This window comes from Periophthalmus magnuspinnatus, chromosome 22, assembly GCF_009829125.3.
Source record: "Periophthalmus magnuspinnatus isolate fPerMag1 chromosome 22, fPerMag1.2.pri, whole genome shotgun sequence".
Taxonomy (NCBI): Eukaryota; Metazoa; Chordata; class Actinopteri; order Gobiiformes; family Gobiidae; genus Periophthalmus; species Periophthalmus magnuspinnatus.
In genome coordinates this window covers 15369520-15388150 of record NC_047147.1, presented here as the reverse complement: position 1 = coordinate 15388150, position 18631 = coordinate 15369520, and the positions used below count along the sequence as shown (strand labels likewise).

General features: G+C 42.1%; 2 protein-coding genes across 2 annotated transcripts; one reads left to right on the top strand and one right to left on the bottom strand.

The window, feature by feature from the left end:
- Window positions 1–4119: 4119 nt before the first annotated feature.
- Window positions 4120–15348, bottom strand: rpap1 (RNA polymerase II associated protein 1). The gene is made up of 27 exons (XM_055231013.1): window positions 15136–15348; window positions 14857–15047; window positions 14494–14642; window positions 14328–14417; window positions 14069–14234; window positions 13824–13988; window positions 13356–13526; window positions 12973–13088; window positions 12805–12903; window positions 12621–12722; window positions 12260–12427; window positions 11318–11476; window positions 11117–11251; window positions 10796–10966; window positions 10563–10720; window positions 10301–10468; window positions 10024–10219; window positions 9713–9819; window positions 9441–9630; window positions 9223–9369; window positions 8481–8623; window positions 7833–8253; window positions 7553–7671; window positions 7243–7474; window positions 6879–7055; window positions 5992–6048; window positions 4120–4995 (listed from the first exon to the last, which is right to left on the bottom strand). The coding sequence occupies exons 2-27, from the start codon at window positions 15044–15046 to the stop codon at window positions 4828–4830; spliced, it is 4164 nt and encodes a 1387-aa protein (XP_055086988.1). The 5' UTR covers window position 15047; window positions 15136–15348; the 3' UTR covers window positions 4120–4827.
- Window positions 15349–15625: 277 nt separating this feature from the next.
- si:dkey-13p1.4 (transmembrane protein 151B) lies at window positions 15626–18617 on the top strand. The gene is made up of 2 exons (XM_033988520.2): window positions 15626–16037; window positions 16901–18617. Exons 1-2 carry the CDS (start codon window positions 15927–15929, stop codon window positions 18500–18502), a joined length of 1713 nt encoding a protein of 570 aa, XP_033844411.1. The 5' UTR covers window positions 15626–15926; the 3' UTR covers window positions 18503–18617.
- The last annotated feature ends 14 nt before the right edge of the window (window positions 18618–18631 follow it).

The window sequence follows — 18631 nt, the reverse complement described above, 5'->3', positions numbered from 1 at the left end:
ACAAAAAAACAACAACAAAAAACTGGACATGTCGACTTTTAAAATTGTTGATGACATTGTCTCCATATGAACCATTGTATTGCCGAAAGGAAGTGTGCCATTATGTGGCAATTTTATTTCTCTCAACTGACAAGAAAAATATGAGGTATAAAAGGAGCATTTTAACAAGAGCCAATAAGAAATCCAAAGTCAAAAAATGGGTGGATGGTGTTAAAAAAGGCTAGCTCTTCCATCACATACAAAGCCCTGAGCGCTAACACAGTAAATGTCCAGTTTCCTGACCAGAAAGAATTTATTTGGTAAACCATTGAGAGGTGGGCAAAGCAAACCAACCTCTTGGTTACAAAACATGATGATCTTTTACGTCTTTGGTTGTGTTTTGTACAATGCTGTAGCCTACTTTAAGTTTATAATTATTCATTGTGTATCCAAGAATTATTCAATAAACTAAATGAGCTATCCTTGTGTTTGAGTAGCAGTGTTGATCTTACAGGTACATGGGTGTATGTGGATTCATGCACATGTTCTTGTCTGCCAGCTGGCTTCAGGAGGTGAGGTCTGTGACATCAGCCTGTGGACAGGAGCTGAAGAGACCATTCTATAGCTCAGGGAAAGCACCTTCTTCTCCTTCTTTACAGTTTATCAAATGCACATATACTGTGCGTCTTGGCCAGACCATAATTCTACCTCTCTATAGTGCCAGATAGACTGGTAACACACACAGAGGGTGAGTGCACAGGGCAGCTGACTGTGGAGCATTGATTGGCCAGTGCTGAGTGGTTCTCATCTCAGTCCAATTCATTAGTGCTGAACGACTAAAGTGGCTGACCTCAAGCATAATGCCGTCAATGCAACAGAATCAGTGAGATTTCCACCTCTTTGTGACCGTAAAAGCCACCGCACAATTACGGAGGCAGATGGAATGGTTAGATGGGCACATGAAAGAGAACATTTGAAAGTACAAAACATTAAGAACAAAATTAAACAATTATTTTTGTTTCCTTTTTAAGAACGCTTCCCAGGTTCATATGCCTGTTTTATTACAATGCTAAAAATGCACAATTTATGGAAACACAATCTGCAGAAATTACCTTTACCAGAGCATTAAACTGTAGTTTTTGAATACGTGTGCGCTCCCAAACTTGGCGGTCCTAATTTACACTGTTGTATAAGTGGTAGAACACTAGAAGAAATGCTAAATTAATCCTCATGTTCATCATCTATCCCAACCAAATTATAAAAATCCTATAGTGTACTTTATTTTTTACTGACGATGTTATTATTATAATTATTCAGACATGAAGGGGCTAAGAGTGTCACCTTTAGATGGTGAGCTCTTGTTATGAAAAGAGTTGCAGTGTCCGCAGAGTGCTCTGGAAGGGCCAGAGCCAATCAGCTGGACGTGCACAGCTTCAAAGCCTCTCATGAATTCAGGAAAGGCAGAGGCTCTTTCCCTTTTCTGATCACGGGGCGCAGGAAACTCCAGGGGTCACTTGAATGAGCTTATTTTTACACATTTTTCATCTAAAAAAATTTTTTTAAGAAAGAGGTGTAATAATGAAATATTGTACAATGCAACACTGGACTCTGTTGTAAGTATCAATTGTAAGTATCAATTAAAATTTCTGGCTTAAAAAGAAGCTTGTCCAAGCAAATGAGATAAAACACAGATCCTAGAGTTTTATCCATGACATGAAACCCTGGCTACTGGATAAGAGTTTATGGCAGACATCCCTTGATGCTGATGAAAAACTGTGCAACATATTTACGCTGTAACTATATTATTTCACTGACTTTTTTGTTTTCTTGCTTTGTTGGAAGTGGTATATTTTAAGATAGATGATGCATCTTTCATTCTCAGTGACTAATTACAGAAATTCATTACATAATTCAAAACTATATAAAAAAAAAAGTAGTGCACCAATCTCCTGTCCTGCTGATCTGTACATGCTGAGAAGAGAAGCTTACGCTAGGCACAAACAAACGCTTTCATCCCAGATTCTACTACATCTATACAGACGGGGCATGAGAGAAAAGAAATAATCTGAATCATCTACAGCACAGCAATGTTCCCTCCCTCAGGCGTTACCGCTGCAAAGGCCCGTCCTTCAGGTGTAGGGAGCTGTGAAGGGCCCTCCCACAGGTGTGGGGCGCTGCACTGCACAGTCCCGTCCCACAGGTGTGAGCTGCTGCAAAGGCCCTTCCCTCATGTGTGGAGTGCAGCGCCCCCTGTCCTCGCGTTCAGTCAGTCTGTTTTGCTCTGCAGAAGCTGCGGCTGAATGAAGCCTTTGTTTGTGTCCAACATGAGAGCACCGTGTCCTGTGCCAAATCAAATCAGTTTCACTAAATTAAGGTGGCCTAATGGCATTAGGACCTGCTGATACTCATTTAGGCCAGTCCTGCAGGCCGTTGTGTTGGACACTACAGTATGAACAGCGCCACCGCTTGGCCAGGACAAGCCCACAATTTAATGTTTGAGTCGCTGCATGAAAATGACTGAAATGAAAAGACTTTCTTATAATGACGCTACATTATTACATTGTTACATTATGAATATTCAGTGTTCAATCAATGACACCTATTCATGGGAAACAGAGAGCCTTTTATCTGCAGCCCAAGTCTGACTACACATATTCAAAATGATTTTTTATGTGTGTCACTTTGCAATATCCACGTAATTAATCCCAAAGAGAGGGACCTCACTCTTTTCATGATGATCTCATCTGCTACAATAGAGGATAGAGGAAACAGTTTCTGAATATACTCAGGTCTTCCTATTCTTAAAGTCTGTAACCTGTAGTGGTGATAAATAGTGTTACACATTTCTTAAAAAGCCTGTGTGAGAAGTTATTACCTTAAAATTACATATATTACCCAAAATTTCAAAAGTCACATATAAAAAGTACACCTGGCCTGTATTAGTATCGTCATACCTTATCCTTATGGTCTGTAAAAAAGTTTTTTCCTAAACTTTCAGGTAACGGTTTTGCATTTGCATAGCTTTGGTTGTGCTAAAAATATATGGTCTTTGTAGTGTTAAATCATTCTCACATGTGGATGCTTAAGTATTACGACCTCGTGACATGTCCCTCTGTAAGGCCTTATATATTGTTTTTTTATTTATTTTTTATTTATTTATATATTTATTTGACAGGGACAATGCAATCTGACATAGTTACAACATGAACATTGCAGCTGATGTGATGCATATAGAGTTTATAGCAAAAGCTAATTCTCAACTCCCGTCCCTATGTGGTTGTTGTGGGGTCTTATAAAAACAGGGCTATTTGGTTCCTGAATATTTAAGAATTAATCTCTGTGCTAGAGAAACTGTAGTAAAATCAAGAGCAGTAAACATACAAATAAGTTTCAAGTAAAAGAAAAAAAAGCATTTGATGAAAACGATGAACATAGCGAGGGTCTAACTACCACATACTACAAAAAATATTTTCAAATCATCTCCCTCATTTAATACAATGTATGAGAAGCATATTTAGTTAGCACTTTGAGTGATAACTAAATGTAACAGGACCCTTTCAATCCAAGCTACATTAACCAAAATAAGAGACTAAAGTGTAAGCATGGAAGACCAGTTCACATCTGGAACAGAGATAATCACGAGCAGCCCTCACACATAAGTTCGATTCAACATTTATTAATGAAAAGAAGTCCATAAATGCGACTGATTGAACTTATTTTGGGCTCTCACTGCATTGATCACCACTGGCTTTTATCAAACTCTGAGTACAGACTCCCCTCTGGACATTTTTCCAATTTACCAAACACAGCAATTAATCCAGCTTCAATGAGCAGTAATGGGGTCCTGTAAAGAGGTACTAAATGAGGGACTGATCAATGACAAAACTAGAGAACACAGCACCACTCTATGTAAAACAGGTTTTAACATTTGCAAGAATGAACCTGTATTTTCCTTCTAATCATTTTGGTTAATGTTTATTTAGTATTTTAACATTTAGTTTTCTTGTATTTAAAGAAGGCATTTTATGTTTTTCTGGTATTTAGTATTAAACTAGAATGTATGAAGATCAAGATTTGACATTTTGCACATTGTAAACCACAATATTGATCCAAAACTGATTCATCATAAAAATTTGTTGATTTTCTGTTCAAAACAGCAGAACTGATAAAAGTGTGCCTGTTTATTGAAGCATTTCACAAAATAAAACAGCACATTTTATTTGTTTTATACTTGAAAAAGTGCAACATGCGTGCATGTATGACACAAAGTCAGAATGTTTTGAATAATGGCAAGTAAATACAGAGGAGGCAGAGATAGGAGGTAGGTGAAAACTGAAATATTCTGAGAAATGCTGCACAATGCAGGATTACTCAGACATAAATGAATAAATCAAAATGCAATTGAGTCATCTCACTGTTAACGGTAACAGTAACAGTGTTAAAAGCTTATAAAATATAATTTTACACAGTATGTCACAGTAACAAGAGAAGGCACAAGATTGTATGAGAATCAGATTTTATTCCCAGACAGGAACTCGTAAACACACTTTTTTATTTTTGCCAGACAAGCAGGGTGGTTAACATTGAGTTCTTGCTTGGTCAAAGGAAAAATCTGTGGAACTAATCTTCCACTCCATCTGCAGTTCATCCCCAAGTATTTTTTATTATCAACATTTGTTATTAAGAATAAAAAAAACATGAATCACATTATGATTATTGCCAGTAAATACACTACATCCATAAACACTTTTTTACACTTTACAGATGACTTTCAGAGGATCTCTTCACTAATGCAGCACAGGCCTGCTTTGAGTGAAAGACCATAGCGCACTTGTTCCCTGCTCTGTCTCACCTCTCGCTCTCATCTCGGTGGTCCTTGTCATTACTGGGTTCCTGTGGTCGCAGGACTTGTTCCAGACGCCTGGCCCTGATGGGAGGCAGCTGCTCATACAGGTCAAAACCACAGTCTGACTGCTGCTGGGGCAGACGGAACAGCAGGAGGTGCTTCTTCAACACCTAAAGAAAAAAATGTTCAGGTAACATGTGTTCTCAGAGCAAGGCAAGGCAAATTGTAGAGCCAGGTACCTGGTTCACACACTGAGCAGTTTTGAAACTTAAGGTTTTTGGCCTCAGTTTTTACATGGTATGTTAACCAACTAAGATGTGCTGCGTGTGCAGTTCAAAGGACATAAGTAAGAGACAGTTGGATTGTGTGCAAGAGGCAAGTTAAGGATCTAGCTATGGACCTTTGAGATTCTACATCTGCAGGCTTTTTCCACCAAATGTGGTAGCAAATGTGGCAGGAGACCTTCTAGAGGAAATACTTCGAGGGAATGGCCCATTTGATCACCAATAAAACAACAGAGTGGAATAAGGCTTAGAAGAGCTTTTCCTGTTGTGTGGACTTGTGTGGCAATGATGCCCAAGCTGAAAAACACAGAGGAGGGACATTTTTGGCTCTTCCTCTCCTCAAACTGCCCTGACACAGGATCTGCTGACCCTACTTGACCAGCCCTGTTAAACTGCAATGAGATGTTTGACTGAGACACAAAGGCAACAGAGAAGTGCAGTATGATGCTGCAACTAAACTTGAATTTCCCTCGGAATCAATAAAGTGTCTGTCTATCCATCTATCTAACCATTATGAAATTCATTTTAAATTGATTTTAAAAGAGAAGAAGTCAGATAAAATCCTTTCAAGAATATGCACATCTTAACCCACTGGACTAATGTGTGCATACATCCTGGTTTTCATCAGGAGCACTCATAAAAATATGACCACCAGACAGTATCCAAATGGAGCATTGTAGAATCTAAAATTCCACAAGGCTTTAGAAACCATGCACACAGGTTTAACAGTCCAATCACACCAGGCTTCACTCAGCTGTGCCTGTACAGACTGGTCAGTGTGTCTGTAGTCAGAGCAAAGAGATTGAAAATATGAGTTTTTCAAATGGAAATGAAAAGCAGAGCGGGACAAAAGAATGTTCAGAGTTTGGAGCAGAGAGGTACCTCATCAGTCAGGTAGAATATTTTCCGGAGCATACTGATGCGAGCAGCCTCCACCTCCTGTAACACATACACCAACCATCAATAGAGGCCATGTGAATTCTTAGAGTTAGAGCTAAGAAAAATTACCTTGGGAATAGGGGCAAGTCATGAACACAAATGGGTAGTGGATTCTTAAGAATTTAATGGAAAATTATGGCCTAGACTTGGCTAATGCTAGACAACAAGAAACAAGATATCCTCCTTAAACTTGTGTACTTTCTTCAGTGCAGCAGTTACAGTCTTTAACTATTTTAAGTATGTCAGTGGTTCACAACGTTTTCTGTCACTCTTGAGTACGCTCTTAACTGTAATAAAGTTTATTTTGCAAAGCATTATCAGTTTATTACTGCATACTGAATTATATTTTCTTATTTTAATAAAACGTACGCCAAAATTATCCAACTGAAACATTTTCAAGGATTTACAATGTACAACAAAGACTATATTTTTGCATTCAAATGCCATTCAATAACATCTTTCTTTTAAATCTGAAACCATTCCAAGTACCCACTAGCAAGTGCTCGAGTACCCCCAGGGTTCCCTGTACCCTTGGTTGGCAAACACTGCAATATCTGATCCACTTCCACATAAGCTGTGGGCTCCAGACTCCTTTACACTTGGTTTACAACAAGCTCCTATCATTTTTCAGTTCTGCATTAATGTTTGTATGATTTTTTGGGGGTTTATAAATGAGTAATTCAAAGCTCATTTCAACGGTAGACAGTTATCACAGACTTTCAGCTGGGGGGATGAATTGAAATCTATAAAATGAATGAATATAGCAACTAGACTTAAAAAGGTCAGATAATTTGTTGCCAGATATAGCTTTACAGGAAAGTATATGCTACCTGTGCTGCAGCGTGCTGGGAGAAAATGAAGGAGTTGAGGTGAGAGAGTGCGACCACATAGAGCACAGGGCACCAGCGCTGCTTCAGAGTTCCAGTGAGCAGGCAGCGGAAGTACAGACGGAGCAGGGCCAGGCAGTCCTCTGGGGGAGAAGTGAAGTTCTCCAGTGCAATGGGGAGCTAAGGATGTTAAGACACAACATTCACATTTTCTTCAATTTCAATTTCAATTTCAAATAGAATCAAAATTAGCTTCAAATAAACCAATACACAAATTATAAAAAAATTATACACAGATTACGTAATTTGTGTATAACTAGTAGTAGTAGTAGTAGTAGCAGTAGTAATTTGCTGGCAGGGCTATTACCTGTTCCACAGTGACACTGAGTGAGCGGAGCATCCCGACATGTTCTCCAAACACAGCCAATCTCAGAGCCACACTGTACCTCCGCTGCAAAGGCAGCAGCATCCAGCAGCCAAACAGGGGGTCCCCAAATGATACAGCCTGGTACTGAGTAAGCAGGGATGAGTACAGGTCCTGAAAGGAGGCCAGGCCTAGAGGAGGGATGCTGAGGTCCAGAGAGTTTAGGTGGGATGCTCTGGAAATAATAACAGCACATCTTCTGTGATCAAAAGGTCTTATAATGATTGAAGAGGAAGTAGTTAAAGAGAAGAACCTGGTGAGCAGCCTGAACAAAGCCCAAGTCAGACTTTGGATGGGTTTCTCCAGAAACAGGTCGCTGGAGCAGAGGAATATACAAGACAAACGGGACAGTTTGGCTACAGGCGGAATCACCTATAAAAAGAACATTTCATCACATATTCAGCAGAATTCAGCTTGAGTACAGAAATCTAATGCAGAAAGGTTGTTAAACTTTAAGATTATGTTGTACCAGCTGTGGTGGAAAACCTTATCTACAAAGTGATAAAACATATTCGAGACAGTTATCAGTGTACCTTTAGAGCCTCCTCTCTCCAGACCTCCAGCACCAGCAGCCACTGGAGGCAATGGGTCACAGCAATGAGTGCTCCCAGGGGTAGCTCTTGAACAGAAAGCCCCCCATCCTCAGACACCCCAGCCCGCTCATACAGGCTCACTAGGGGAAGGTAGGGCCAATCGGAGGGCAGGATAGGACCACTAAGGTCTGGGAGGAACTGGGATGTTATCCAAGGAGTTCGACCGAGGAACAAGTTCTTGGACACTACCACAGTCGGTTCTAAATGGGCCAAATGGGTGAGGAAGCAAGCCCGGATGGAGGGCAGCTGGGCACAGGCCTCTCTGAGCAGAGAGCCTAGGGCATGATGAGAACTGGAGGAGTCCTCCTTGAGCCTTAGTTCCCCCAGATCAACTGCCTCCGGTCCTCCACTGTGGCCCTCTCTACAGAGAAAAAAACAAATCAGTCTAACAATCTGTGTCACTTTTACAGGAAATTAATCACACTTATTAGACCTGAAGCTAAAGTTTATTATATTAAAAGCATTCCATTCATCAAACAATTCTTTACTGGTGGCAAGTGTTATATGCAAACAATAAAAAGTACTGCACTCTTCAAATGAAGCTCTGAACTGAATCAGAACTACATGAGAAATCCAAGTGTAGCTTACGGTATGAAGGCCTTGCTGAAAATGATGTTTGAGAGAAGCTCATGAGCCATGAATTCACTTCCCGGTAACAGAGAACACAACAGAACCAGCGCCATCCGGTGGAAGAGTGGGGTTTGTTTGGCTACTTCTGGACTAACAGGAACCTGCACAAATAAAAAAGATAAACGAAGATATCTGAACTCAAATGAACAACAGCGTTGCAAATAACTGTTTATGCTATCTTTCTGCACCAGCAACAGAACTTTGTTTACAATCATTAAAAATGGTGTAGTGTCTTTTAAATGTATTCAACTTCACTAGCAGTCTTACAGGTTCACGTGAAGCTGGGAGTGTTGAGGACACACAGAATTATGCAGTGTGTTTGCACTGTACTTTTAGATTTAGTCTCTGTGTTTGCTATTGCCATCTTTGCTTTGTAGTGTTTCAATTAATCATAATTTTCCATAATGTAAACTTGTGTCCAAAAATCATTGGAAAATTAGGCACCTGCAACTCTAAAAGCTTCTTTTCTTATCCTTTCCTTTTACTATGAAAACAATAATAAGTTAGATTAACAACTATGGTGCCTCGGTTTTATATAAACAAGTATACTTATAATAATAATGCCACAATAATCAGATTTTATTTTATAGTTGAAGAAAAATTGTTGAAGAAAATAAGTAAATACAAAGAATACCCCTTGGATAAAAAGTAAAGTAATTCAGATTTTAGTGTGGCTGAGAGCAGTGGGGCTGAAGCGTACCAGCCTGTTGGCCAGTCGCAGCAGCAGGTACAGGATATGGTGCTCATGGCGCATGAACCAGGCTCTAGTGAGGGACAAGGCAGGGGTGGCTCGGGCAGTGCAGCAGTCAAGATATTCAAGAACAGGCTCTGAAAGCACACCAGAGAACTAAAGAAACACAAAGATCATAAGAGAGCAAACACAAAGTAAATTACAAGGTTTTACAGTTATTTCCTTGCCTTTAATGTGAGGCCTTTGTGGATGGTTGTGATGGTGTCCAGCAGAAGGGCCAGTCCTGTCAAAAGAGGGAAAGGGGAAGTGGCTGAAGCTAACCCAGGAGCGTCCCTCCATCCGGGACAAGACAGACCAGGTAGATTTGCAGTTGTCTCAGCATGGCACTGGAGAACATTACACACCATTGAGAAATACCTGTGGAAATATAATGAATATCAACACAGGTATAGAATATTACCATACCTACAGTACAATACAATTTCTTAGGGAAACCCACTTGAGATTCTTAATGAGGCCTTGTACCACACGATGTGACAGCAGAGTGATGAGCTCTGATGCCAGCCCCTCCAGTTCCTCTAGGGTGTGTACTGGACTGAAGCTCTTCTGTGAAGAAGTGTTGTTTGGCTTTATTTAAGTTTATATCTATAATGTTATTTTATTTATGGTATTATATGCATCACATCCTGGTATTACATTACAAATACATGGATTTTTTTGTAGTTTATAAATGTTCACTGTAAATTATTATGTGAGTCTGTAACCTACTGTAACCTACTGAAGCTGTGTGGTGAATATGCTTGCCTATACCTGTAGAGAGAGTTGATGATAATATGCCTGTAGGTAGATGAGGTAAGCAGGGATAAGAGTCAGGCTGATTTCTCTCTGGTCATCACAATCAAGCCCTTTTACATAGCTCTTTAAATGAGACACCAAGGTCTGCTGCAGTCCAGAGACATGCTCCCAGCAAACAGGTGGAGGAGGCAGGCACTCTTCACCACCAGTACTACATACAGAGTTCATAAGAAAATAAACAGTACTTGCAAAAATCATGACTCATGTGCAGAGCCACAATCTGGCATCTAACCTGAGCATAGCGGTCTGCAGCTCCTGGTGGCATCCAGCTGTGTGAGTGATCTGAGTGAGCAGACAAACCAGTGCCAGCAGCCTCTGCAGTCGCTTCGGTGACAGAGGCTCTGATGAGGCTAGGCAACCAGGAGACTGGAGGGACATCAGTAAGGCTGGATACAGATCACTTGAGACAACAAAGGGATACATATGCTTTTATATTTATATGAAACAGCTATTTTTAAACACACACCAGCATCTCGAAGTGAATGTGGACTCACAGGTATAGGTCACAGGCCTGTCCATAGCGGGCTGCCACAGCCCACAGTCGGTAGGCTTCAGTGCAAATCCTTATAGCCTCAGCTTCCCCCAGCAGCAGGTCGCCAGGCTCAGCACTGAGCAGACAGGAGAGGCGCTCCTTCACCCCATGAGAGTTCAACTGGAGCACACACAGGCACATTCAGATTGATGTGTGACCTAAAGTCCAGACAGGAGCACTCGGATTAAAACTTACAATTCTGGCACAGAGATGTCTGCCAGCTGTAGACAGCACTCTAAGCAGCTTTAGCACACTGGCTTGTGGGAGTCCATACACAGACTTAGGAGGGGTTGAGGCAGGGGCTGTCCAAGTGGTAGGCAGGAAGTGCCGCAGGATCACCTCAATCAGACGAGGGCAGTCCAACACCTGATAGGACATAATACACACAAGTTATGCATTTACACAGGAGAAGAGGAATCATACATGTATATGTGATAAAATGCACAATATTAGTATGTTTGCAATGTAAAAAAGTAATTCTTTTGATCAGTAATTATATCATGCAGCAGGTGGCACCTGAGTGGCAGAGGAAGTGGAGTGCCTCGCAAGCCGAATAATGAGCTCCATTATGTAATGGATGACGTGAGGAGATGGACGGACAACTTCCAGAATGTATCGCAGTCGAGGAAGAAGCTTCATTTTTAGCAAACCCTTAAAACAAAAACTCTAATCAGTCAGAAACAAACACAAGGAAATGGCCAGGGAGTGCTGATGTACCTTAACAACATCCTGCCTCGCCACCTCATAATCGCTCTTTTCGTCCTGCTTTTCTTTGGTCTCTTTGAGAGGCTCATCCTCCTCCTCCTCATTGGCAGATGGCAGCAGAGGAAATGAGGCAATGCCATTAAACCAACAGAAAACATTGTCCATACATGCCTGAAAGAAGAAAGATGGGGAAAAAAGAGTGTGGAGTACTGCAAGAACATAATATTTTGTAGTGGAGACACAATATTGGATATTCAATACCGCTGATGCAAAGAAAAACATAAATTAATTATTTTCCCAAAACACAAACAACAGTGTTTCACACAAACAGATAGCAATCTTAATTTTATCACACACACACCCTCCCATCACCACATCACACCTGTCCTGCAACAGCTCCACTGGCTCCCCATCACGCACCGCATACACTACAAAATCATACTCCTCACATACAAAGCTCTCCACAACCTGGCCCCTCCATACCTGTCTGACCTCATTCACATCTCCACACCCGCCCGCTCCCTCCGCTCCTCCTCTTCCCTGCACCTCACTGTCCCTCCTGCCCGTCTTGTCACTATGGGGAGCAGAGCCTTCAGCTGCTCTGCTCCCCAGCTCTGGAACTCCCTCCCCCATGACCTCCGCAACACACACTCACTCCCACACTTCAAATCTAAACTCAAAACTCATCTGTTTAGAAAGGCCTTCTCATCCTGACCACTCTGACCATAACTGCTCTGTCTTTTAATCTATATTTGTTTTTAAATGTATTTTTAATCATTTTACATTGTTCTATTTGTATTGTGTATGTGTGTATATGTGTACGGCGACCTTGAGAGCCTTGAAAGGCGCCTAACAAATAAAATGTATTATTATTATTATTATTAATTTTGTCTGAATACTGAACTAAAACAAATGTTACCTAACAAGGCTCTTGTTATAAAATGACAAACTTACTTCGTCTTCGGCACACACAAGTAATGCGTGGAGAGCGTGCACAGCAGCACATAGGACACCCTCCACACTGTCATCCAGAGAGAAGCGCAGCAGGAAGAGCAGGCCAGCGTCGAGCAGAGAGGAGAGCACAGAGCCCTTCAGGGAGGACTGGTACTCACCACATCGGGCCTGGAGGTGAGTATCCAAGAAGGAAAATGTACATTACAAATATATTACACATATTGCTAATGGGTCTTTTTCTAAATCTACGGTGCTTCTTGAGGGAATCCAACAAATGACGCTGGTTGGGTTTCAGCCCATCTCTACACATACATAAACCCAGTGCCTTAATGAAGTATGTAATATGTATGAGAGAGATTACCTTAGAAATAATTTTTGCCAAAGTGCTAAGAGCCAAAGTCCTCTGTTGGATTACTTGACTCCGAGAAAGCAGGAACAGTTCCTGGAGAGAATACCCTGCTCGCTGTGAAGAACAGAAGGGAATGAACTTATTTAGTACATAAATTAAAAGTGAGCTGCCTGCACTCAGAAGCAATAGCTCTGACCTCCGGTTCATCTCCGTGGTGATGCAGACCCAGGTGAGTGGGCAGGTCTTCAGCCGGTGGGATCAGTGTCCCTGCAAAGTTGAAGCGTGCCTGCATGGCCTACCAAAACATACTACAGTTTTGAGTTCTAATAGGAAAAAATAACATCTAGAAGAATATAACTCCTACTTTGTTGGTTCCCTTTTTTCTTGGTGGCGGCAAGTCTCTCATCCACTCCAGCTTCTCGGGTTCCAACTTATCCATATGCACCCAGTCTTTGTGAGGCTTCACTGGCAAGTCAGCTTCTGCTTACACGCACAGTAACATATTCACTGTGTGTTTATTGAACTGAAACTACATCAGGATGTTTAGATGACTTTGAAAACCAGCATATATATTTTGTGAAATTTTAGCCATGACTTCCCCCTGTCGATTAAGATATATATGCACGTATTTATCCATCTATCAGGGATTCTATTTTAAACCTCTCAAAACTCTATGCCAAGTTGCAGTACAGCCAGAGTAAAAGTACTTATCTACCAAGAAGATGAAATGCAGGTAATGCACATTACCAGTGGCAGGTTCTTGCTCTGGCTCCATCTCCACATCCACAAGAGCACTTGGGGACTGACCCACAGCATCACAAGGAGGAGCACTCAGGTCTCTAGATGGATGGGGCGCTGGTGCAGAGGAGGGAATGTCTTGGGCTTTGCATGATTTTACGAACTCTACCAGCCTTGGATCTAGGTACAGGGAACAATGGAAGAAGTAATAAAATGCATCATATGTATTTAATATATAATCATATAAACATGAAGAAATTGAATGGCAAATAAAAGTGCAGAAACTGACATTTATACCATTGATACCAAAAGATACCACTGTGATTAAATAACTGCATATTAATATATACATCACATAGTAGCATGGATTTTGAAGAGTATGCAGGACTATGCAGGCCTCTTATAGTTGTTTACCATATAATTTCAGCAGAATATTATTCAGATTTGTTTCTGCCAACACTGTGTATAACTTTGTACCAAGCTGAGACAGAAGCCTCTTCCGCTCATTCAGGATCTCTAACTCCGACATTCCATGTAGTTTCTCTTGATTCTCTCTGTGGATTCTCATGGCCTCCTCTGAGCCACCTCGCACCCCAAGACTCTGCCCAGAAATCAGTCTGAAGCCCGCCTCTACAGCTTGGTCTGTTGAGAGCATAGTCACTCGGCTGTTACAGAGAAGTTGCAAGTGCACAAATAGAAATATTATTTTGAGATATAGTAACCTGTATTAACACTGAAGCTCATCACCAAATCTTTCTTGGTTTGGTCTGTGGTCTTGGTTTGTGTCTGTGAAGTTAAACTTGGTGTCTTTCCCTCTTTAAGTCTTTGAGCAGTGATTTGGCATGCAAAGATGCTCTTTTTACGGCCGGGACCAGAAGTTTCAGGCATCTGTCAGACAAGAATTCATTCACACAAACTCAGCTTCAATAACTTTTTCAGTTTTAGCAGTATTATAGGAAACTATAAGCAAAGTAGTTTTACCTCACAATGTTGAGAGCGATGGTGTACTTTGGGAAAAGCCATGCCAGTAAACTTTGGTAGTGACACAGGGACAGAGCTGGTATCTTTTTCCTTAAAAAAATTAAATTGTTTACAAGACATTATCCAAATAAACAACAAATAAACAAGATGTTTTCAATTTACATACAATTATTCTAGATAGGACAGCACTGATGTGAGTGTCATGTCTGTCCAGTTGTTCCTCTGCATCCTCATGCTCAAAGGTCACATGGCGGGACTTGAACCTGGACTTCTTTGGTGGCGCCGGTGTCAGCGAGGGCACTTCATCTGGAAGATCTGCAAAAGACACAAGTTCAGTAATTCAGATGCATTACAAAAAGAGTATTCCTGAGTTATTATCATGCTATGAGACTGATAGTTACTAGGGTGTGGGTGTGTGCACCTTAACACTAATTTTTTTTTAGTTAGTTAGTCTCAGTACAACTAGAACAAGTTTCTGTTGTTGAAAAATACAAATACTGAACATGAGAATAAAGGCTGCATGTTAAACCTTCTATGGAGACGACATCCCTCTGCCCATCACCAGTCTCCTGTGGATCCTCCGTTGCTCCACTCTGAGGTCTTCTTTTGTCCGGTCGGCGGACCACACTTGCAGCGGCCTGGGCTCCAGAGCTCAGGAACCACTCCTGCTCCCTCAACAGGTCCGCCTCCGAGTCTGTAGGCTGGGGGCGCCGCAGCATCCTTCACATCACACAACACAGTAGCCCAATTATGTCAACAAGATATGCACATCTGCTACTATCCAAACTTGGTAATACATTTCTCAAACCTTGGAGGAAGACGGACTTGTTTCACGAGGTACAGCACGTGAGTTTAAGTCAGTAAACAACTAACATTAATTTATTGATAGAGTTGAGCCAATGTAGCTTCATCTCACATTGCAATTCAAACATTAAATAATCAAACCAAAAATGTGAACTGTGTACTTAAGGCACACTGATTACTTTCGTTCTTGGATGTATCTCTCCATACCCTGCATGTACTGCGCCGATGACAACCATGGGGAACTCTTTTTGTGTGACACCAGCAACTTGTCAGTTCCGTTTTCAAAATAAAACTACATCTGCCAGCCATTAACGCGTCCTACACATATGATCCTGCAGGAGGATGTTTATCTTTGCTTCCTGCATCATTCTAAAAGCTTCATTCATTCTTCATTATTATGGTTTACTATTGACCGTGTGGACATCAATGAACGTCGCAAGTTGCATTTTTCTGACAGGACGGATCATCTCTTCACAGGCATTCCGAGGCTCAAGACGCTGAAGTGACAGTATATCACGCCGTGACAAGGTTGCTATTACAATTGATTGGCTGCACCATGGTGAACCTCTGCTGCCTCTGCTGCGGTGAAATCCCCGAACCCCGCCCCCCTCGGTGCAGCAGTCCGACGGGAGGACCAGCACCGCCACGGGACTCCCAGCAGCATCAGCACCACGGAGGCTCCATCCCCATCTCCGACGAGCAGCCCTCCAAGGAGGTACATAGAGGCGGAAGTAACGCAGGTACAGCAAAGCCAGCGAGCTAAACTTCTATTCCCGGACATGCAAAGTGCACAGTATGAGCTCCCTAAATCCGGAGAGTGAGGAGGTAACCGCGGCTACTGCTCCAAGTGAAGATGGGACAGGGGGAAGACAGGAGTTGACAGGCGCAAGTGATGTCCCGGAGGAGGTAAGAAGGTGGCTACAGGCGAATAACAATACTTATGTACACAAAAACCAGGCCACGTTTTAACCAATGATAAAATTATTTAAATGGGAAACTATTCCCCCTAAATCTTAAAATAAGCCTTTTCCTTGTGCTTGAGTCATACACTTGTGTCAAAACTAAAATATCCTACATTTAGGCTCCATTACATTTAAAGTAAATTAAATGTAATTAAAACGAATTAATCCCAGCTAAAAGCCTGAGAAGTGTGTTTCTCTGGGCTGACACAGACTGACATATTTGGTGCCAGGAGATGTTATAGAGGTCTTTAAAGACTGCATCACTGTGTTACGATTCAGTTTAGTTTTACTTTTAAATCCTACTCATTGTTCTGTAGGTGGGGAATGTGCATGAATCATAATGAATTTTATAGTCTAACCAGTAGAATAATACTTACTTCAAAGATCCGAGAAGCAAACTGTGATGTTATCTTTAAACAAGAGCTGACAGCCTCAGGCACTTGGGCATAAATCATCTCATAAACTAAATATGAAGTAATTTTCCACTTTTCCAGAAAGAAAAATATCAAACTCAGGTTTTGTCTTACTTACATGTCATTGCCTTGTACTTCATAGTTTACAAATGTATGCAGGTACCATGAACAAACAACCTATTATGATGTTGGGTTAAGCTTTCAATGATTATCAGCATATTTTTGCAAGTTAACTTGTTTACAATATAGTTTGGCAAACGTGTCCCCAAATGTCTTCTTGAGTTCAGGTTACTTAATGCTTGACTATGGAAAAGCTTTCTGCCACAGTTGCTAGTATTGCGTGTGTGAGTGCATAGGTTCATTGCTCTAAGTGCCTCTGTTGCTCTCTTTACAGCAGCGTCCGGAGCAGCAGTCTCTGGGAGCGTGCATGTGCCGGGAGGCCCACTGGCGCTGCTTGATCCTCTCATTGTTAATGTACAGCTGCCTGGGCACAGTGGCCTGGTGTCAGCTCACCACTGTCACCAAGATCAGTTTCAAGTCTTCCTTCAGCCCCCCTCTCACTGCTCCTCTGTCCTCACCTCTGCGGGGTGCTTCTGGGGTGGGCTTTGGGGGCCACTCCATGATCTACCACGACAGCCCCTGCTCTGACGGCTACATCTACATCCCTCTGGCATTCCTTGTGATGCTCTATGTGCTGTACATGGTGGAATGCTGGCACTGTCAAGCCAGAAGTGAGCTGCAGCGTAAGGCAGACATTGACAGCGTATATGAGCGTGTGCTAAAGATGCGACAAGCCCAGCCCTGCATCTGGTGGAAAGCCATTAGTTACCACTTTGTCCGCCGGACACGACAAGTGACTAGATACAGAAGTGGTGATGCTTACATCTCTACTCAGGTGTACCACGAAAGAGTGAACACCCATCTGGCTGAGGGGGAGTTCGACTACAGTCGGTGTGGTGTGAAGGATGTCTCCCGTGAACTCAAGGGTTTGGAGTCCCACGCAGCCACAAGACTCAGATTTACTAAGTGCTTCAGCTTTACTGAGACAGGCCCTGAAAATGATTATTTGAACCAGAGAGCAAGATTCTTTTCTGATGTGGAGGGTTTGGATGACTACATGGAGGCCAGGGAGGGTATGCTATTGAAAAATGTGGAGTTTAGAGAGAACATAATGGTCTACATGGACCCAGATAAGATGCCTTGGTACAGTTCACAGGTGGCATTCTGGCTTGCAGCTTTCCTCATGTTGTCTTGGCCACTTCGAGTCCTCAGTGAATACCGCACTGCATTTGTGCATTACAGAATAGAAAAACTGTTTGGCTTAGAGTACATTCCAAGCACACCCTCCAGCCAACAAAATGACCAGTTAATTGAAAACCATACCGGCTGTGTTATTCCTAGAGTGGACACATTAGACAGCACAGAGTTGGAGGTGCACATACGTTGTAATAGACAAGTCATTCCAAGCTACTCTGAGGCTATGCTAATAAACACAAGCACCACTGATTCCATCTCTCTACAGGACACAGACTACACCTCTTCTTCAGACTGCCTCCTGTTGGACCGGAGTCAGACTCCGCTCAGTTATGGTGCAGTACTCACTCCAGATACCTGCGAGCAAAGCAGCGGGCCTACCCAACAAGAGGGCAGACAAAGAAGAAGTACCATTACCAGCAGCTGCTCCTCTGTCTTGTCATGTCATGGGACACTGTACCTTTCACATCCGTCCTCAGACACCTCACGCTTCTCTCTGTGCCGCATGTATGGTTCCCAGCGAACTTTGGGCTTTTGGAGAAGTCGTAGCAGCAGCCTTAGTGAACCCTGGTGTGAGCAGTCCTGTCAACCAAGCACCAGTGTCAGCCCCCCCTCATACAGGGACGCACACTTCTTCCCTGTACTAATAGTGCAGCATTCAGAAAGCAGAGGTGGTGAGACTGGACATGAGGGGAGGAGCTGTTGTTTACGTAGGGGGTCATGTGTGGAGACAGCACTGTGACAATTTAAAAGATCACACTACACTGTAAACCAAAAAACTCAATGCATGCTGGTGTAAATCAAAGTGGTACCATGTTTCTTTAAATATAATCTTTTTCTTTACATTGGAGTAAATAATTGAGTGAAAGGG